The sequence below is a fragment of the Primulina huaijiensis genome, unplaced genomic scaffold, assembly GCF_012295235.1.
Source record: "Primulina huaijiensis isolate GDHJ02 unplaced genomic scaffold, ASM1229523v2 scaffold3501, whole genome shotgun sequence".
In the NCBI taxonomy this organism is placed as follows: domain Eukaryota; kingdom Viridiplantae; phylum Streptophyta; class Magnoliopsida; order Lamiales; family Gesneriaceae; genus Primulina; species Primulina huaijiensis.
In genome coordinates, this window is record NW_027358157.1 from 225,270 (window position 1) to 247,251 (window position 21,982).

Genomic DNA, 21,982 nt, shown 5'->3' on the forward strand with positions numbered 1-21,982 from the left:
ATGGAATTGGGTGGCCTTTAGAATCAATTCTCGTTTTGTTGTTTTAAAATGGAATTGGTATTTGTTGAATTTTATGTGATAACTAAATAAAATCTTAATAAAAACAAAAAGATTTTATGGTATTCGATATATATTAACAAAATAATTTTTTTTTTGAAAACTAATTAAAATATCATTTTCTAAAAAAAAAACAATACATTTAATTCACACATGTTTTATCGTGTGATTGAAAAAATTATTTTGAAATCATTTAAAAATATTCATATTTTATAAAAATTATGTATTTTTTTTATGATCCATAATAATTTTTTAGTACTGAAAACCTAATTTTTCATAATTTGATGAATTTATCTCAAATTTTTTATTATCAAAAAAATAATTTAATAAAAAAAAAATATTCCTTATATTTATAAATCATTTTTTATATATCATGTATAAATAATACGTGACTATGAATAATTATTAATAAGAAAGCGATTAAAATATGATAAGTAAAACAATTTTTTTAAATAACGTATAAAATTAATTTTATCTATGAAATCCAATTCTTAAATAACATTAGTTAAACACTACATCATAATTAAAAATCCATGGATTTCAAATCTAAATACAAATTCAAATATATATATATATATATGTGTGTGTGTGTGTGTGCGCGCGCGTCTCTATAATAAGGTGACACTCACCTATTGAATATATTTACACTTCATTTATGAATAAATTTAAAACATATTTTACACATGAAATAGAGTGTAATTAACACAAAATATAACGTAAATATCAACTATTTCACACTTACATATATATTATTTTACACACAATTTATGTGTGTCCAATCCCTAGTTATTAAGATGTGGTTGTTATAGTTATAGTAATTGTCTTTAATAAGTTGGTATGATCATATTTTTATTACAAAAAGAATCTTTATTTTAATCAATTTATAATTTATTTCATGTATGTCTTAACTCACATAAACGAAAAAAACTTTTTAGATTGAGAAAATCATCTCCATTGGTGGACAAAATATTTTTAACTAATTAATTTTATTTTTTTTAACACACATGATGCACATGCCCCATCCACTATTAATATTTGCATCCCTTACACCATTATAATTTCTCTTACAAGTTATAATTTCTCTTCAAGTTATAATTTCTTCAAGTTATATAGATCTTCAGGTTATATTTAAAGCAGATTTATACAGATCTCACAAAGGTCACTGTTGCACAGCTCTTAAAATTTATTTTCAAGAATTCAAAGAACCTTCTAATATTTCCAAATTCGAAGTAGGCATATACTCCGTAGCTGCTGTTTAGAATATTATGAAAAATAAAATATAACCACATAGAACTCGAGTGGATGGATGAACATTCCATATTTACAAGCAGCTCCCACTGGGATACAAAACAAAAGTTCGACTAAACCACATAGCAAAATCCTAGCATGAAGTCTCTACGCTGTCAAAAGTGGAATGATAGCCAATTGTTAAAACAGCTAAAATAACATTAGAGAAATTACCAAGGAAAAGATGAAAACACTTCTCCCATCAAATTCATCTGTTCAAGAGTTGGTATTCTGCTCAGGAGCAGTATCAAGATATCACAAAGACGATATGTTTTCAACAAAACAAACGAAAATTCAACAAACTGCAAAAAATCATATGCCATTTGTTAATCATGATGAATCCCGAACAGACTAAATACTCAAACCATGAGCTTTTCTCCAGTACCAAGTAATGTAGTGCTTAATAAAGCAACTTCGAGGCTCCAAACCTTACACTCAAGTTTATAAATGTAGTTGATTCAAAGAAATGTGCTGTACTATCAGGACTATCTAGCACTGAAACTAGGGTTCAATGGTTAAACTGGAGAAAAGAAATTATATACAATGATGGACAACCAAAATTCGACACACCCCTTCTTCTAAAAAGCATCATAAGAGTCGCATTTGAATAGAAAAGGGAAGAAACCTGCTACTGAGGGGGTAAATATGCGCATATAAAAGCTGGAGCATCATGAACCAAAACTGTGCTCATAAAGACAATTAGGTGGCCTGGAGACCAATGTATCAGGCTAGGCACAAGTATACTCGCCCTTCTAGTAACTGCCCAGCCATCATGACACAAATAACATTTATATATCCAATGAACCAAAAGAGACGGGCACATATTCGGCACAGGCCATGGCGATGCTCAACTGAAACATGCAACTTGAAAAGGCTGCATAACCTCAAAGCTCACACACCTGCGGCATCCCGCTGATGAGAGTAATTTTCACAAATAATAATAGCCCAAGGCTCATTCTAATTATCGCCATCAAAGTTCTCATTGGCAGCTCTGATTGCCTCAGCATTCATTAGAGCAATCACAGCTTTGTGAATAGCGAATTCTGCTTTAGAAAACAATCTATATGCATTTTCCCTCTTAAGCTTAGCCAATTTATGTGCATGTTGTGCAGCACGTGATGCATCACGTAACCGAAGCTCGTAAAGATCTGAACACTTCCACAGCTCCACTCCTGGCCTATGGGTTCCATCAAAAAAGTTGTGCTTTTGACTGGAGAATTCAGGCAAATCCATGTTCCACTGGTGAGCTCCATTTCTATTTCCTATTGTCCTTTGGCTGTAGGACATCATCTGCTGGTTATTTAAAGAAAGATTCGTCGGATTGTACTTGTAAACCTTTTGGCTGCGATTCCACTCGGGCAAATTAGTACTCGATGAAAAATATACATCTCGGGGAGACCATAACCTAGTTGAAGCCTGAAGTGTTGGTGAAACATCAGAATATTCATGTACAGCATTTGCATACAACACTTTCTCATCTCCAAAAGTCTGACCATTTAGTCTCCTCCCTGACAAAGTAGTCAAAAATAAGTCATGAAAGTAGAAAGAAAAACATAATACTTGTATAAGAAAAGAAACAAATACATATTCCAAAGAGACAAATGATGGGTATATACGGCTTTGAGAGGAGAGAGAACTCTACCAAAATTGTGAAGACTGTCATGATCCCCTGAAGTTGTATGATGTTGTCCAGAAACTGAAAATTTCCTGTGAGACCGTTGTTTTGAACCCTTGTTAGGGACATCCAAGCCCCGTGGCTTAAGGCAGAAAGCAAACATGGATGGTTTTTCAAGGTGGGAAACGGGCAAGGAAGCATTGCCCCTGGCAACACCAAGCTCCCATTCCTTCAGCTGATGTTGATATTGGCCCCAAAGGGGAGGCTGAATACAAAGACGGTTCAGCAACTTCATATAATATATATAATAACAAGTAATAGTCAGCATTAAAAGATGAAGCTAAAACAGATATCCCAACAGATTCAATATGCTGCTGTTGACACCCTAAAGTGACGGATGTTTTATAAATGCTTTGGACTAGATTGGGTACCTATAATTACGCAAAACGGTTAAATTAATAAATGTTAAAGTTTGGAGCTTGATAAGTGAAAATCAATGTTGTAAATGGTAGAAGGCGGTGGCAGGGCGGTCCCGCCTACCACCTAGGCGGTTGATTTATTTTAGCAATTTTTTATAGATAATTATATATAATCTTGTAATATAATTACAAATAATCATCGTATTTTATGTAATATATGTAATTAAATAATGTTTATGCATAAAAAAAACTTCATACAATATAATATAATCTAGACAAAGTACAAATAGATATATAAATTCAAAATAACAACGGCCGATGGCGGCGACGGCTGGTGGTGGCTGATGGTGAAAGACACTTGAAACCAAAAGTAAATACAAAAGGCAGTGAGATGTGTTTTTATTATATCTAGGGTTTTTTAACTTGATTGACTTTAACTGGTTTTTAAAATTATTTGACTTTGACAGTTGACTAGGATTTTAAAATTATCAGCCGCCTGCTCGCCTGCCGGATAGCATCGGACTGCCTTAGACAAAGGCAAGCCGGTCGAATGTCTTGGCGGCCGTCTCGATCTCCATTTAGAACACTAATAAAAACCAATGTCTTATGTGCATTGACACATAAATAACCTCACAGAAGAAAAGAAACTGAAGGAAATGGGGTTTTTAAACCAAGCACTGTGATGTCCAACACAATGTCAACAAGATCTACAAACCGTTTGACTGAAATGACACCTCATTAGCTGGAATGAAGGATTCAGATGCAAACAAGTGATGATGAACACACGTTATCATACATGACAAAATGTAAGGAGCTCAACCAAAATTTGGATTGAACCCGAGAGTTAAAACATGGAACATGCATTAACAGCACAAAGCATATCTTCATTTGGAAAAGTTCAGTAGCTAGATTGATCTTTACACTTTTATTCCACGGGATTAACCAAATTTCTGACTCAGGTATCACTTATAAAAGAAATTCAATATGTTCTTTCACGAGAAGACAATGCAAGAATATTAAAAGTTCTACTCAGTCACCCATGGAATGATACATATTAATATGAAAATAATTCGAACTTTTAGAAGAAAGTCCAGCTTTTTGTACCTGTAAATGTCTTATCAAAGGCATGCCTTTTCTCTCCCTTTTCTGTCGCCAATATTCGTAAACAACTTTTGCTGCTTCCAAGTAACCTATTCCCATTACAAGCTCTTCAATTTCAGCATCTGTGAAGTTGTCACGGCACTGAATATATGCACCTTTTTCAAACATGTCAATTATTTTTTCCATAAACTCATCAGACATCTCTTCACATGGATGTTTGTCGGTACATTTCTTTTTTGCCTCCAACCACTGCTCATCCTCACTATCTAAGTCATATAAAACACGAGACGGGTCCATCGCCATTTCAACATCAGTTTGAACTTGTCGGAAATACTTCATATGATTCCGGACAAAAGGTACTTCTGTTCCACAATCATTTCTCTCCTCAACCAACCACACTCCAGGGATAGGGATTTGTTTCACTGAAGCAGCACGAATATTCCGATTGTAACACTCCTCGTGCATCTCCTTGAAAAGCGCCCACTGGCTCCTGTCAGGAAACTCCAGTACCCAGTCATTCCCCCCCCTCCACATCATAGCATGTGAGAAGCGGTTAGTGGAGCCAGGCTGCAAAATATGAGTGACTTTATATGAATATTTCGTAATTCCAGAAAATTTGACGGCCAGTCTCCATTCATTGCGATCCGCAACTTCTAAGAAAATATGTGCTCCACTTTCTCTCCATCCCTTATCTCCCTGGGTTACCAAAACATTTGCATCACACCCTAGCAACTCCAAATATTTCTGGTTACCCTTAGAATCATCAGGTATCCGCTTCTGGCTAGCTCTCCTTATTCTTTTGCAAGGCAGAACTTTATTGTTTTGCATTTTTTGCTTAGAATTGAGATCATAACCTGAAAAAGGCAATGTATATTGAACCTGAGTGCGTGGCCTCTTTGGTCCATTACTGAACCCATTGTGAATGAAGTTCGTCTTCTCATCAGGCCACGAGGAAGAGATATCTCCAAGAGGAGAAGAAATCGAGCTACTTCTACCATGTTTCCATGAACGCATGGAACCCATAGGGTTTGGGCTGAGAACAGAGCTATCGTGTACATTACAAACTACGCCAGAGTTCTGTCTGGAAGCCATGTCCGCTTGATCGAAACATGGAATGTTTACCAAAACGCCAGCTGATCTGTTATCAAACCTAGAATCGGAGGCAGAAGATATAATGGAAGTGGATGGAGAAGGGACCTTCTGATGATTCTCAGAAGAGTAGACTTTCTCAACAACGTTTCTCCCCAAAGCACCTGTTCCTAAATCCTTCTCACAACTTGACAAACCCCATAAAACAGGAGCTTCTGTCTCCAGTGTCTGCAATTTGTCTTCTCTAGTTACATCTTCAACATTAATGGGCGTAAACTCCTCCACCTAACCATCATAAAAAAAACAAACACATAAGAAAATGAATGGAGAAATATAATCACATGGACCTGAAAAAAGCATGTGAATAACTAAATTCTCCCACCATCCACAAATAAATGGAAAGGCTCGATTTAGTGAGAGGTATTGATAAAAAAAAATTAGAAAATGATTTTAAGTATTACATCACAATTCAGGAAACAAGAGATTATCAACAGACATCCCAAAAACAAAATGAATGGATTCATTTACCTGAAAAAGGAAATAGTGAGGAGTGTCTTGTAAAAACAGAAATAAAAAACAGCAAAATGGTGCAATCGATATGATACCATTAATTGCAAATGTATTGATATGGTATACCTCTAATGACGAGATCTCTAAACCTAAACGAGGCTTGCACTGCTCAAAATTCACACATTCAAGTTGCTTAATGTCATCATGTAAGCATTCTGAGACTGGTAGTTGCTTAACAAGACGACAATGCTGCATAAGCTTGGAATCTAAGTAAAGCCACTTTGAAAGTTGCAGTCCAGAGAAGCTATAAGATGCAAGGGTGTGCTTCTTGTTTAAATCTTGAACGCTAAAAAGTTTGAACCTCACTGATGCCACTGGTGATAGCATATCACCATTCCATTGTTCATCCTGTTCACCACACGCAATGAGGATCGAAAAGACAAAGGCTAAAGCCTGCTTCAGGCAACCTTCAAATAACAGAAACCTTAACCCGAGATTACTATCAACGAAAAGCATCTCCAGAACTACAAAAGGAGAGGCAGCCACCACCGATCCATAATGAAGTATCACTATGTTATGAAGCAGCCAAATAAATTGTGTTCCAAGTGAACGCAGAAAAGGTAACAAAGGTAGGCATATCCGGACTCTAATTTCTTGAAGCATCTCTGGCACAACATCAATTCCCAACTCACCATGGGCCTCAACCAGTCTCACTTTCCTGTCCGAGTCCACATATTCAGTACAAGATTCCTTTTCAACAACTGGCAAAGTAAACAGAACAGGGTCAACGGTGATAGTCCCTAAGGAACAACCATCTGATTTGGCAGCTGTAGACAAAGAACTACCTCTTTTACATCGCATGTCGTATTTCCGCCTCACATAAACTACATTTTGAGAGCTGATGGTAGCTCCCGTCAGACACTGACCAAGCCTTCCATGAACAGGTATTTTATCCGTCGAAGTAGACATGCAATCTGGCTCATTTCTGGATCTTTTTGAACCAGAAAGTTTACTATTCAAGTTAGTTTTCTCGCATGATAATGAAGAGCCCGCGTTCATCTGTGACTGATTAAAACTTCCAGCACCAAGTGTTTTATCAGCGGATACAAACTCACATTCTAGCCCATCGTCAACTCTCTTTGAATCAGCAAGTTTGCTATTTGATTCATCAGTTTTCTCGGATGAAAATGGAGAGCCCAGAGGCAGATGAACTTGTGAAGTCTTCTGCCTTTTCAAAGATTTAGGTAAAGAACGAGCAAGCCATGATGAAATGGGCTCCGAATCAAGATATTTTTCCATGTTGCTGTCATCATTTAATGGGGGAACACTTTTTCCTTTGTGCACATTCTTATTGCCTTCAGAATTTTTCCTTGGCTTTTGTTTCCCAGGAACGTCGCTGGGAAGAAGCAAAACTTTGAATTTCTCTTCGTGAAGGTCAACCCATTCCTCATCCCGATCATCATACTTTATGTGATGAAGCTTACATTCTGAGTGATAATCATTGACAAGGCCGTAATACCAACTTTCATCCAATGGCCAAAAGACTTTAATTCTTCGGTTTATAAACCAGCATGCATCAAGGCTATTGGGAATAATGTCATAAAAATGGCGCCGTTTCCTGGGCATTCCCTTGCCTTTATCTTCGCTTCTTGGTCTAAGAGCTCTACTCTTACCATCAACTGATGCAGACTCCATAGCACCAACTGAGTTATCCTGCAGACTATATGAATCCTGACCAGGTGAAACGGGAAAAGAGAATCCATCAGCCGTCCGTGAAACAGAAGATTCTTTTTTTGATGGGAAACCCGTACAGCTAGGATCAAATCTAGATGAGAGCATCCTTGCTGCATTTTGTTCAAGGTTCTCCTCATCATCGTCATCATCTTGGAAAGAAACAAACTGACTATCTGATTTCGAACTACCCACTGAAGGTTCGGACTTTATTATTAAGGCTTTACCACCATCTCTACCAGTTATTGAATCTTTTTTTTTCCTACTGTTGCGTCGCTGCTTTTTAGAAGGTGCGTCGCCGTTGTCCACCACTGGATTAACTTCATCCTCCGCGTGCACAACTGAACTGGACCTATCTTTCCTGCCTTTCTTAACTTTTTCAGTAACTGACTTCCGCTTTAATTTCGAACGTGAACCACCGACGGTGGCCGCTGATTTACAATCCACCTTCTTCTTGGGTTTCAATTTTGAACGACAGGTGTCAGTGCCAGATTTAGTGTTCGAGCTACCATCATTAACGGCAAAAACAGAATCTGACCTACCTAATTGGTCATTAGGGCCAGGTGAATTATTAGCATTGGCATTAAATAATTTCACACAATCGTCGGAATTGGAAAGATCCAATGGTTCAGACACTTGACCGCTTCTCAACTTTTTCCGCCTCACCAAACCACGTGGTCGTTTGGGGATATTAAAAGCATTTCCATTTTTACCCAGAGCAAACGTGACGCCATGCAACAGTTTACTCCCACCACTCGATTCATGGCTAAAATCTGGCTCAGATTTCACGTCATTCGCACCATCCTTCCTACTTTTCTTAGCATCCAACTCTATACAACTAAAAGAAGCTCCCTTTCCACTCTTCCTCTTCTTCTTTTTAACATACCCCTGATCATTTCCTTCCGAAACTTTCTTACTCACTCCAGCATCAGAAACCCTAGAGCTGTAAAGGCTCTTCAGATCCAAAGATTTTCTATCGGGACTATCAACACCACCAGCCTTCTTTACACTATTTTCCATCAAAAATTCCTTACCCCGATCGCCCCAACACGGTCAACCTTATTTTCATTTCCCATTCAGATCTGCCAACACAAGTCCACATTAAAAAAACAACAATCAATAATCAAAAAAGCGCACGAAATTATCAGCAATCATACCAACAACTACTAACTTCTATAAAAAGTCGATCAAATAAAAAAAACCAATGAATCACTTAAAAAAAACGTGCAAACACATAAATTAGACATGCATGAATGTTTTCTGTTTATCTACCAAATAAATACTACCTGTGATTGGAATTGCTTTAAACGCCAAGCGGTGGAGTGGAGATCGAGCATTGGTGCTGTTCAGATTTGAGTTAAATTTGGGGAAAAGGATGCGAGAAAATCAGTTTTGATTTCAATCCCCTAACATTGAATTTTACTGATTATATTTTGATTTTGATTTTTTTCTTTTCTCTTAGAGAAAGAAAATTTCTAGGGTTTGCTTTTTTATTCTTAATTTCCGTGAAGGCAAGGATTAACAAGAATTTCAAGTCGGAAAAATGTTAATTTTAAAGGAAAAATAACTGGGCCACGTGGAATATTTTGTGAGCGTTGGATATTTTATCTGACGGTCTCGATAGTGTCGCTAACTGGAGTTTTACCGCAAGAAATAAAAATCGAGTGCTTTAGTTGCAACAGACGGTCTCGATTGAACAATAGCCGTGCACGTGTACGGCCTGATCTGATTCATCGTCCGAAATTGTTCGATTATTAGATTAATCCAGGTAATGCTTATGCAGATTATTTTTTTAAAAAAAATGGGTTAAATGAATTTTTTCCTTTTATTTTTTTAATTTATAATTTTTCAAAAATAATAAAAAAAAATTTGTACTAAACAAGCTTATATATTAGCTAAAAATTTAAGTACAACATCGACCAAAATGTATTTATTAAATATGGCGTATTTCAAATGAGTTCCATACATTAAAAAATAAAATATAATTATTCCATTATAATGCTAAAAAATTACATAAATTATTATTATTATTATTATTATCATGACATTCTGAATCATGCACTGTTGTCTATTCTTGGACCAAATTGGCAACTATTTTAAGCACGTGGAATGATTTTCTTTTATATGCAAGTAATTTATTAATCATATCAAATGGCACGTGTTGAATATATATATTAATTTGATGATGATTGTATAATTATGCATATTCAAAATGTGATGCCATAAAAGAAAGTTTGAATGGTTTGTTCAAGAAAAGCTGGTCATGAGAAAAAGTAACGTCTCTCCTCATTCCTTTAGCCCAAGTTAGCAGCAACTTAAAGTGCTTCATCCTGAAATTTACGAGAATAGTATGGGACCATAATTATCATCTTGATATTTTGACGTCGTTTTATATATTAAAATTCCATATCCAAAACTCGTGGGATTAAAAATTTCAAATGATTCATTACTCTTATGAGTTCTGATGACTGCATTACCGAGTTGTAAAACGAGCTAGCGGTAGATCTAATGTCATGTTTTTTGCATCCGTCTAGCTCCACGCATACATGGAATTGTGAATGCTTGTGTCCATGGAAACATATATGGCTCAGACAGATTCATTATTCTGCGTGTTGTGATATACTCTCATCTACGCCATAAACTTACCTATGTTCAGAATAAATGCGGCAGTTAACTAATGGTCTTGCAAAACATATTATTTTTATGTATATAATGTCATGGTTTATTGTTTATGTGATTAAATATATTCATACTACTCACTAGATGTTTATCATGGATTAATATACTTAAGATGATAAATACTTCTATTATTGATATAAATGATATATCATTAACTATAAGAAAAATGTTTTATTTGTCTATAGGATTATTGCCACTTCGACGACACTATAATGAATCGTTGATTATAATCTTGACCTTGTTTTTTATTAAATGATATCACTTTTCAGTTAAGCCTGACTGAAAAATCGGGGAGTTTGCGATCACCAAGACAACCATCATGGACCGAACCACGAGCCGGATTTACTAATCATGGTTCTATAATTTATATCTATTTGAATTTATCTTAAGATAAAAAAAAGTTATTACATGGATAATAAAAAAATGACAAAGATATAAATTATTACATGATGCTGCGCGTTTGTATGTTAAATCGATTATATTCATAATGAAAAATAAAATCTGTAATTTAAATTTAATAAAACTATTAATAATGTTTTTTTAAAAAAAAAAAGTTTCTATCTCAGTGTGGCAGATCGCATAAATTTAATAGTTAGGGGTTTAAATAATAACTACGAAAATCCCGAAGGGCTGTTTGGGAAACAAGCTGCGGGTATAAATGAGCCTCTCCTGCTCTGCAAATCTCAGCTTCCGTTTTCAGCGTCTCCATTTCTCTATTCACCAAACAAACCCTTATTTCTCAGCCTACACACACACACACCTCTTTGACTGTATCTATCTATTACGCCTTTTCACACAAACAAAAATCAACACAGTTGATCTTGTTGATTTATATATCCAGGCCCCCGTCTCTTCTCCCTCTCCGAAACCCTAATCCTCAGTTAACCCTAATCCCTGGAATTCCGAATCCATCGAAAGATTGTGATTAAGAGTTTTATATTGATATCATCAGGAAATCGGATTTCAGGTGTTTAATTCACACAAGTTCTGTCTTTTGGATTTTGGAAAATGCTTATCTATTTTTAGATTAATTTTGAAAATTCAGTTTTGCATATCAATTGTTTATTTGTTTGTTTTTCTCTTCACTTTTGAACTGTGTTAAGCATCTGTAATATTTGATTCACGAATCAAGTTCTTGTTACCATCGGGAGTTACTACGTCTGAGCTTTTCCTGAATTCTAATTTTATCCCCCTTGTTTCTTTAGGTTTTTTTTATATCTTTGAGAAAAGCTCCGACAAAAATGGCAGGAGGTGGAAACAGGAGAAACGAGGGATCGTTGACAGCGAGCAACACCAATGTTTTTGCTGCACTTGATAGTTTGAGGAAGAAGAAGAAATCTGAGAAAGAGAAGAGCTCTTCTAAGGGTGTTGCAAAATCTGCTTCTGGGATATCGAAGGATTCCGAGGACAAGCCACAGGTGTACTGGGCTCCGACACCATTGACAGTGAAGTCGTGGGCTGATGTGGATGATGAGGATGATGATGATTACTACGCGACCACTGCTCCTCCTCAGGCGATATGGGCTGGTTCTGGTCCGAATAAAGCTGAAGAAATGCAGCAACTTGATCATCTGGAGGTATGGGAAACAAGGTTTTTTGTATAATACCGAATTGGTTTTCTTTGTGCAATTATGTCGGTGAATTTACGTGTTTGTTATTCATGTTCGAATGTGGTTAATTCTTGTTAAATGTCATACCGCCGAAATTATGCATTTGTTCTTTGCATTTAACCATTTTCGGCCTATAACAAATTAACGCTTGCTATATCTTGATTTAATATTCTCAGGAGCTTTTTTATGAATGAATCTCTAGCATTTGTTATTCCTCGTACAAGCATATGATTTGCTTGAGTGAGTGATAGCATGGGATAGTAGAATTGGCTTTAGTGAGTTGTCATGTTGCTCTTGTTTGCCCTTTTTCCTTTCTAGGGTTTAATGTTTCTGTTACCAGAAATTTCCTGATTATATAATTTAATATATTGTGATTTGTCCAAATTGGATGATGTCATTACAAGATCGTTTGCCACTTGTTTTGTGTTCTTTTATCAAACAAATAGGAAATTCATCAATGTGTATTGTTAGTGATTGTGATTCTCTGTCAAGACATCTTCTGATGTGAGCTAATACAGTGTAATGATGATGTTAATGAATTGATAATGTCAGAAGAGACTAATATTTATCTGGTATGAGTGGTATGTGCTCTTGGCCCTTTCCCTTGAGTCGTGCAGTTCTCAATAATTATATTAATTGTTATTTTGTTAATTTAAAATAAGGATCCAGCATTGTCCGGGAATAAAATGCTTGATACATCACTTTGTTGAATGGACGAACTTTGACCCCTTGCCGTCTTCTTAGAAAATATTATTATCGAATGCTACAATGATAGCTGATTACCTATCGATGTTGAGAAATCAAACATGAAATTTTCTCAATTTCCTATCAAAACCACATCCTATAGTGGTCTTCTTTTCCCAAGCCTTTTATTGGTTTTGTGACTTGTAATTATGACTTCCAATTTTTTAATTATGACTTTTGGTTGCCTACAAAGCACCGATTGCAAACATATTTTTCACCATCAACTTGACTTTCTGCTGAAACTGTAACAATTCTTTTATGCTTCTTGCATTAAGAAATATCAAAGTAGCGTTCAGCAAAAATCCCTATCGTGTGCAAGAAACATTTACACTAATCGTCGATGTTTGCAAAATATTTGAATCGTGAATTATATGTTGGTTTGAAATGCATGAATTGTATTTGTAATTAGCCTCGGTTTTCAATCAAATTTCAGGAAAGCGAAAGTGAAGATGAACTTCTTGTTGAAGGTGATGACGATTTGGAAGATGAGCCTGAAAATGAAGTGGAGCCTGAAAATGAAGCAGAGGTGCTAGCACAGCCGGAGCCAATGGCCAAAAAGCCTGTTGAACTTTCTCCAGCGCCTAAAGAGGCAGAAAGGCAGCTTTCCAAGAAGGAGATGAAGAAAAAGGAGCTTGCCGAGCTGGATGCTCTATTGGCTGATTTTGGAATTAACCAGAAAGAGAAAGCTGAAGATGAGCTAGCTGGTGACTACCATTCCTGGATTCTTTTAAACCACTAAATACCCCTGTCATACTGTGGACCTCGAGCTGAATTTCTCTTTTTTGATACATATATGCAGATCCCACCATGGAAAAGAAGGACGGACAGTTGAATGAAGGTGCAGAGAAGGACAATGCCCCTGCTGAATCAAAAAGCGCAAAGAAGAAGAAAAAGAAGGATAGGGCTGCAAAAGAGCTGAAGGAACCTCAGGATCAACTCCAGCCCGATGTTTCGGATTTTCCTAATGGACAAGAAAAGCACGCTGCAGCTGAAGAAGTGGAGGAAGATGCATCTGGTGTTGATTTGAAAGAGCGGCTCAAAAGGGTGGCATCTTCCAAGAAAAAGAAATCCTCTAAAGATGTGGATGCTGCTGCGAGAGCTGCTTCTGCTGAGGCTGCAGCAAGGAGTGCAAGACTCGCAGCTGCGAAGAAGAAAGAGAAAAGCCATTACAACCAGCAGCCAGTTCGGTAAGAAAAGATTATCGCGGCTACTCAGTTGAATTTTTCATTGTTGGTTAATAAACTCAGATCTCCTGTCCAGTTTCTTGGTAGATGGACTTTACTATGATGTTACATTTCCCTTACCGATTTGGTGGTTACTGAGATCTTGTTATATTTGAGTACTTTGGACGTAATAGATCAGTTTGTAACATACCGGTACTCTTGTATCTATCTTTATCTTTTATTTTATCTTATTAGCTCATGGGGTGAATTTTCATTGATTTATCGCAGTGTGTCGCCGTACCATGTAAATTTGAACCAATCTTATATCGGAAAAAAAAAAACTACATATAGAGTTTGAATTTTAATGATACTACATGTTTGATAATCCAGGCCCTTTTGATTGCTCTATAGTATTAAAGATGTCCGTTTTTCTTTTATTTCATGAACTACATAATTAAGTCAAACTTGAGGGTTTTTAAAGAAACACAAATCGTATATTTTTATATAAGATTCTCAAATTCATCCCAAATATAAAGAAGGTTCTAGTTTTCTGATTTTAGAAGTAAGTCCACATGGACAAATTAAGAAGTGTTGTTGAGCGGAGAAATGAATAGCTATGTATATCAAATGAGAAGTACAAGCAAAAAATCGTTTCCCCTGTACTGCAAAAAATGCGGGGAAGGGAGGCTTGCACCTTCCGTTGAAAATAACACATGATCTATGTTTTTTTCCCTTTTATTCTTTTGTTTTTCGCTTTTTTACCCTTCCTCGATCAAAACACAATTCAAAACTCGGATGCCCCAAGAGAAGTAAGGTCATCTTTCTGGAATTATTTATTCTTCTGTTTATATGAATTCAACTCAATTAAGAATCAAAGGTTCAGAATATTGGAAGAAATCATAGAGATAAGGGAAAAATTCGAAGAAAAAAAAAATGACAAAAAACATAGACTACCCTTCAAGATTTTTTGAATTAAGATGTTGATGGTTCAAAATCAACAATTTCACGTATTTATGGAGTTCAATAAAGATTTGCAAGGATCGTCTGAGAATAAAATCCATATTGGGAAACTGAAGAAAGCGGGAGGAAGATAAATAAATAAATAATGGGTGTGGATTATTACAATATACTGAAAGTGGAGAGGGTTGCATCAGAAAATATTTCTTTCGGTGAGATCTTCTTCTTGTTGCCCTTGTTTCATTGAAGCCAACGAGGCGTGCAACACCTTCAAATACCATTTTTTTATTGCAAAACTTCATGTGTTATTCATGCACATGATAAAAAAATGTAAGAATGAGAGCGCTTGAACTTCTCTCCGCTTTATACGCTTTCACTTGAACAACATTCTTGCATCACTCTTAGGTCTTGAGTGATCCTCAGAAAAGGCAAATCTACGATCAACACGGTGAAGAAGGTCTAAAAGACATGTTACCACCGGTTCGGCAGAAAACCGAAACAGTTTCAATCCTCAAGATGCAGAAGATATTTAGCTGAATTTTTTGGGAGTAGCCCATTTGGATTTGGATCAGGGGGAGCCAGTAGGTCGATGCGGTTTTCATGCGATGGAGGGACGTTTGGAGGATACAGTGGAAATGATAACATCTTTAGACACTATAGCGATGGAATGGAGTGAACATGGTAAAGAAACAACCACCTGTGGAGAGTAAATTGCCTTGCAGCCTTGAGGATCTGTATACTGGATCAACAAGAAAAACGAAGATATCTAGACAAGTGGTTCTAGAAAACGGGTACGTATGATCTTTTTATTGCATGAAACCTCGTAACTTCGAGAGCATGCATTACAATATAAAATCATTACTTTTGCACCTCAAAATTATTATTGAATGGTAATTAGATCAACAAAACCTTAAAGAATAGAAAGCCGGGCTAGAGTAAGCGTCAAGCGCCTATTCTTCAACGGGGTCTTCCTTTTAAAAAAATGGATCCTGTTTGCAGGAGGTTGGCGCGAGAAACTGATATGTTAAACTATTGATATAAAACCTGGATGGAAAAAGGGAACGAAGATTACTTTTGAAGACAAAGGAAATGAGCAACCAAACCATCTCCCTGCAGACCTCGTAAATATTCAGGAGAGATGGCAATGACTTACTCATGAACTACAACGTAACGTTGGCAGAAGCGATCTGGGGTGTAACTGCGGAGGCCAAGACATTGGACTATCGAGATTTGTTGATCCCAGTGAATGAAATCATCAAGCCCTGGTTATGAAGTATTGGTTTCAGGAGAGGGTATGCCTGTTGCGAAGGAGACTTGGAATCGGGGTGATTTGAAAATCCGGTTCGAAGTTAATTTCCCCACAAGATTGACAACTGAGCAACGAGCTGCGCTCAAGCGGGCTCTGGGAGGTCGATATTAAAAGGGTTAAAGGGTTCCTAGTTATATTTTTCTGGTCGTGGACAGATGTTTCTTTCGCATCCATTGCATCTATCCACGTATGAACCAATGGTTCTTTTGGGATGTTTGATGAACGATGAGGGGTTGATTCTTGTTTTTTCTACCGACTCCCGCAGATTAATCATGTGTTTTATTTGCATTTTTCTTAGAACAGAAAGGTATATATAATATGACATTTCATTGGTAAAATAAAATTTCACATATTTCAAACTCATTCTATGCAATCATATGGAATTATTCTCCGAAATAATGGTAACAAGTTAAACAATTTTCTCATCATTGTATGACCTAAAAACTGCTACAATCTTTATCACATGCAAACTAATACACAGTACACGTTTAAAATTATGGAATGCTAATAACAACATACCCGGCAAACTAAAACAGTAAAGACCCATCAGTCATGGCATTTGGGCATCAACTCAAAAATACACAAGTATACACCCTCCAGCGATAGAGAAATATTGTGCTGAATATTATTCACCGAGTTTTATCATATAGTTTGGTCTCGCAGGCTGGCGGTTGCTTGAGTCAGGGAACTCAAAATGGTCTCACCACATCTGTTTTGCAGAGAGGACACAAAGCGTTGATTTTCAGCCATTTATCAACACAATCTTGGTGAAAGAAATGGGAACAAGGCAACTCTCTGAGCTCATCATTGTGCACATATTTCGCCAAGCAAATACAGCATACCTGTGGAGCAGAATGACCAACCATATAATTCTTAGTCAGAAATACAGGGGTTCACAAAAGCTAGCTTGCATACTTATGCATCACATAAATTGAGTAAGGTTGCGTGCAAATTTGTTCTTATGGTTGAAAAACCACAAGAATGGAGTCAAATTTGGAGAAAATAAATTCAATGAAACAGTAAAATAACATCTAGGACTTAAATTAAAGTTGGGTTAGGCATTTGTTATATCAAGTTCAATTTATGTGACATAGATGCTTGTGATGTACTGACTAAGAAACTCAACATACACTGATAAATTTAAATGTCTATGCTACATATGGTGTTTTGACAAATTTACTTTCTAAACATCTATCTATTCATTGGCATCTAACCTTATATTTTTACAGAAAATAAAGGCAACAAGCACCTAGAGATATATTCTTAAATTATAGCTAAATCAGGCTTCAATGTCTTTTACACTTGCCCTTCCATAGACCAAAATAGCAAAAAGAATTTAGGAGAACAAAGTAGTCAAATCATTGAAATAAATCTATATATAATGAAAAACTTAGACATTTCTAGCATGAGATAACCAAAGCCTACCGCATCCTCTCCTGATATTAAACGCTCTTTTTCCGTTCCAGCAGCCACTATGCCACCTTCACCCACTCCCGAGCTACTTTCCTTGTTGCTGCTACTCTTAATTTTCCTTGCTTTGAATTTATAAGTTGGCAAAGAACTGATAGACTCTTGAGTAGCTCCTCTGTTTGGAGATGAGTCTTCTCTGAATCTCAGGACTGAAAATATACAAGGGAGGCAGCAGCAAATTGCCGCACAGAGGATAAAAGGCATCGCATATCCAATACAACTGAAGGTAAGAAACACTATACACAACCTGTATGTGAAGAAAATTCCAGAAGTTGAGCACAAGAAACCAAATAAATCAATATCTGTGGGACTCTGTGTGTGTAGAGAATGTATTATGGAAACAACCTGTACAAATTGGGAGCATCAGTTGAAGATGAGTGCCCTCCAAAAATCCAAACATTACCAACCACAAACCAAACGGCAAAAAAGCAATCCAAACCCATCTTGTAGTATTCAACAAACATCTTAAGCCTGCAAGAATAAGCCCAAAACATTTAGCTCTCATCAATGTACTCAGCGTTATTCATGATAACTAGACAAAAGAGGTCCAAGTTTCTATGCAATAAATGGTAGTATTAAAGAACAATACCATCAATAATTTATCAAATGTTAGATAACTTTTTCAAATGGTATCAATGTTAAATCACTTTTTCCAAGTCGCTAACTGAGACAACGGAAACTATAACTATTTAACATTCATGTATATATCTCCTTGGAAAAAAATCAGGACAAAGTACCACTTGACGGATATCACTCCAATATGACCTTCCTAAAGATAAATGACCATAAGTACCCAAAACTTATGTCTGTGCTAGTTCTTGGCAGAAAGAAAATTGAGGGGAAATAAGGTAAACTCAGGAAGGAACAAGTTTTCCATATATTAATATGCAAAGAAGCAAGAAGTAGATTGTTTAGACCAAAAATGTTATTATAAGATTATCGACCATTACAATATTATAAACGAGTTCACTCATGTATATATAGCAATATCATTCTGGCACATCAAATTCCTTCTTTTTCTTCAGTTTTAATCAAGGTCAGCACTCAACCACACCATTGAGTATTTTATCTGACATAACTCACCAATAACCTTCTTCTTCTCACGACATCTGCAGGCTCACAAATTTTGAAAAATAAAAGCATTCTAGAGATATAGGGCCCAACTTTTATAATATTGGATGAAAAGATTAATGAGAACTGTGGTACCGAGATTTTTTCTCCTATATTTGTTGAAACCTTTTCCTATCATTTGGAACCTGTCTAATTGTTCTGTCAATGTGTGCTATTCCAATGCCCAAGCCATATTAAAATATCTAACATTTCTTCTCGAATGACTCTGCAAGATTTGTGACTGACTTCTCTAAACAAGACTTGTAACTAGATTCCTAGAGACATCACGAGAAAATGCATTGATGTTGTAAATAACATCTCAGCACATAATCCACCACGTTCAGTGACTCGCAACCACTCCCTTATTCCTGCTTGAAATTTTCTCCAAGCCAACAAGTTACAATCTTGAAATCACTTTGTGCATGAGGCAAAATCAAGGAGCAACAAAACACATCAAAGAAATCAACACGAGTGAAAACCACTTAAGTATCCACAACTGCAATTTCAAAAATCCAAATTTCATTGACAAATGCGACAACTTGATCCATCCCCGAAAAGGAAATTAAGAAAGAAAAAAACAACAGTATTGATTTTGATTCCATTACAGCGTTGAGATATAATAACATGAAAAAAACAAAACAAAAGGATTAAACAAAAATTTTGATTACCTTGGATTTGGCATCCCATTACTTTGAATGCCTCTAGTTGTCGTTACAGTTGTCCAGCGATCTTCCACCCCCATAACTCTTCCAGTCAAAGAACCTGAACTATTGTTGTCTTGAGAGGACTCTTGACTTTGTTGAGAAGAAACCTGTTCAGAAACCTGGTTTCGATATTTAAAACGCCAATAGAGAAGAGGAAGAATCGCCAAACATCCAGATGCATAACCAACAATCCATGTTCTCAAAGGAGCTCGTGGTTTCTCATGATTTGACAGAGATAAAACAATAATAGCACCAATAATTTGGCTAACTGTCAGCACTAGCTCAACGGATATCCATAAACCTGAATTTAATGGACTCCTTTGGCGCCCTCGACTATTTCCTCTTCTTACTAGTGATGAATTCCTTGAGTTCGAGTCATTTAAAGGATATAGAGGAGCCCTTGAACTAGTAGACGTCCGATCTTCACTATGTTGCTGCTCCATGCTACTTGATGCCCTCTCACGGGAGGAGCCAGATGAAGAAGCATCACTACTAGTAGCAATTTCAATAACATGTTCATTTGCATAATGAATATCTGCTCGGTCCATTAACAACGAGACTTTGTTTGTTTGGCTTTTACGATGAAGTCCAAGCAAGGGCAAAGCCATGCAAGTTCACAGAGCAGACAAAGAAAGCAGATAACATGGAATAACACGCTTGCAAAAGTTAAATCCGTGATATAATTTGGTCACATCCGAATGTGGTGGAATTTTTCTCTACACCAGCCTGAGCATGTTAAACTCTGTTTCCTGGTCAATAACAGGAGGCAGGATGAACCACTAAGAGTAGAATGAATAGTAACCATGCTAACAAACTATTACACCTCTTTCAATAAAAACAAAACCATCAAATTATAAGAATTAAAGTATGAAATGCAGTGAATTATCTAGCCAACCAAACCATCTTAACTTGCACTATTTCGATCAAACCACCAATCATCAGCATAAACTCATCGAAATTACCATGACATTCCGAAACGAAAACATACAGTAAAAGGGGACAATAAAATCCTTCATTGACAAATAGATTTCAGTCTCCGGATGCTAAAATAGAGATCCCAATTAGCAAAGGCGTTAAATCGTTGATCATATTTCACGGACTATGACCAAAAGAATCCAAACCCCAAGTAGCAAGAATTTCAAGAAAATTAAACTGAGCATTAGAAATGAAACCCAAAAAAAGAACGGAAAGACACCCACTCATCCACATGACAACCAACCAAAAGACCCATAAATGATCATGAAAATTATCAATCTAATCTAACAGATTAAGCAAAAGGAAAATATGATACTGACGAGTGTTTCAATATAGCCAGGGGAAAACCCAGACAGAGATTTCTGCTTTGGATCGCTTATTTTGATGATTTTCGGATTATTACTTTTGTCTAATTTGTAGAAAATAAATTAAAGAGTTCGTTTTTAATCGTCTTTCGATGTCTCGTATTTTTGCCTGGCTTGACGGAGTCATCCTAGAATATTCTATTAAATCAACAGTGGTCTGAATTTCTTTGTAATAAAACTATTTTTAGAATATTAATTTTTTGAAATGAAATTTCCAATTATTATTATCTTTAAACACATAGAAATTAAATATTTTACTTCTTGTTTTCACAATTCAAAGACATGACAAATTAATCTAATCGAGTTTAAATGGATTTGAATTAACTAAATTCATAATAGTTTTCCCATTAATTAAACAACCAATTTTCAGTTATGCATTACATTTTTCAAAAAAAAATTTCATTTTATATGCTAGGTAATTTTCTTGGAGTTGCCGTCGAACTATATTAATTTTTATATTGTGTATGCTTATATTTGTATTCAATTTTGATATGTCATAACATACAATAGGTTAATGTTACTTCGCTGACAAGTAGATAGGTAAACACAGATGATATGTATGTGTGTGTATATATATATACACATATTGTATAGAACTAATTAAGTGATATGGGGACATTAAATTTTGCAAGGTGTTGCGATGAATGTATTTGAATATATATATATGAAACTAAATAGAAGCAATAAAATATTAAATTCTATCATTGTAGCCACATGCCATTTCACCTTCCCAATAATTGAAAAAGAGTCTCCAAACGATTTCAACCTCATGTGTCGAAAGTAAATATAAAATACAGTTTGAATTATTGGTATTTTAAATGAGACAGATAAATTGGTGTTAAAATTAAAATATCAGAATTTGATAAACTATTTTAGTCGATTAATGTTCGGATCAAATTAACACAAATTTATCTGTCTCATTTAAAATACCAATAATTCAAACTATANTATATATATATATATATACACACACACACACAAGTAAATATTTGAGAGAGTGTCATAGTATAGTAGAAGCGTCAAAACTACATATCTAGTACCGTATTGATGTATATGTGGCATGTATACAATTGCATGACAAATATGC

General features: G+C 35.8%; 2 protein-coding genes and 2 pseudogenes across 2 annotated transcripts; 2 read left to right on the forward strand and 2 right to left on the reverse strand.

Annotated features, from left to right (window-relative positions):
• Positions 1-1,748: 1,748 nt before the first annotated feature.
• Positions 1,749-9,316, reverse strand: LOC140968273 (uncharacterized). Its single transcript, XM_073429181.1, has 5 exons — positions 9,096-9,316; positions 6,205-8,891; positions 4,483-5,853; positions 2,987-3,224; positions 1,749-2,852 (listed from the first exon to the last, which is right to left on the reverse strand). The coding sequence occupies exons 2-5, from the start codon at positions 8,827-8,829 to the stop codon at positions 2,302-2,304; spliced, it is 4,785 nt and encodes a 1,594-aa protein (XP_073285282.1). The 5' UTR covers positions 8,830-8,891; positions 9,096-9,316; the 3' UTR covers positions 1,749-2,301.
• A 1,842-nt stretch (positions 9,317-11,158) lies between these two features.
• On the forward strand, positions 11,159-14,264 carry LOC140968322 (uncharacterized). Its single transcript, XM_073429253.1, has 4 exons — positions 11,159-11,455; positions 11,694-12,065; positions 13,276-13,546; positions 13,642-14,264. The coding sequence occupies exons 2-4, from the start codon at positions 11,730-11,732 to the stop codon at positions 14,031-14,033; spliced, it is 999 nt and encodes a 332-aa protein (XP_073285354.1). The 5' UTR covers positions 11,159-11,455; positions 11,694-11,729; the 3' UTR covers positions 14,034-14,264.
• Positions 14,265-15,110: 846 nt separating this feature from the next.
• LOC140968284 (uncharacterized) lies at positions 15,111-16,498 on the forward strand (annotated as a pseudogene).
• A 126-nt stretch (positions 16,499-16,624) lies between these two features.
• LOC140968321 (E3 ubiquitin-protein ligase At1g63170-like) lies at positions 16,625-20,170 on the reverse strand (annotated as a pseudogene).
• Between the last annotated feature and the right edge of the window lie 1,812 nt (positions 20,171-21,982).

Coding starts and splice junctions, on each gene's coding strand:
- LOC140968273 (XM_073429181.1), bottom strand. CDS start 8,829: ATGGAAAATAGTGTAAAGAAGGCTGGTGGTGTTGATAGTCCCGATAGA. Junction 3,225..4,482: donor CTTTGATAAGACATTTACAG/GTACAAAAAGCT, acceptor CTTTGTATTCAG/CCTCCCCTTTGGGGCCAATA. Junction 2,853..2,986: donor TGACAGTCTTCACAATTTTG/GTAGAGTTCTCT, acceptor CTACTTTGTCAG/GGAGGAGACTAAATGGTCAG.
- LOC140968322 (XM_073429253.1), top strand. CDS start 11,730: ATGGCAGGAGGTGGAAACAGGAGAAACGAGGGATCGTTGACAGCGAGC. Junction 12,066..13,275: donor AGCAACTTGATCATCTGGAG/GTATGGGAAACA, acceptor ATCAAATTTCAG/GAAAGCGAAAGTGAAGATGA. Junction 13,547..13,641: donor AGCTGAAGATGAGCTAGCTG/GTGACTACCATT, acceptor ACATATATGCAG/ATCCCACCATGGAAAAGAAG.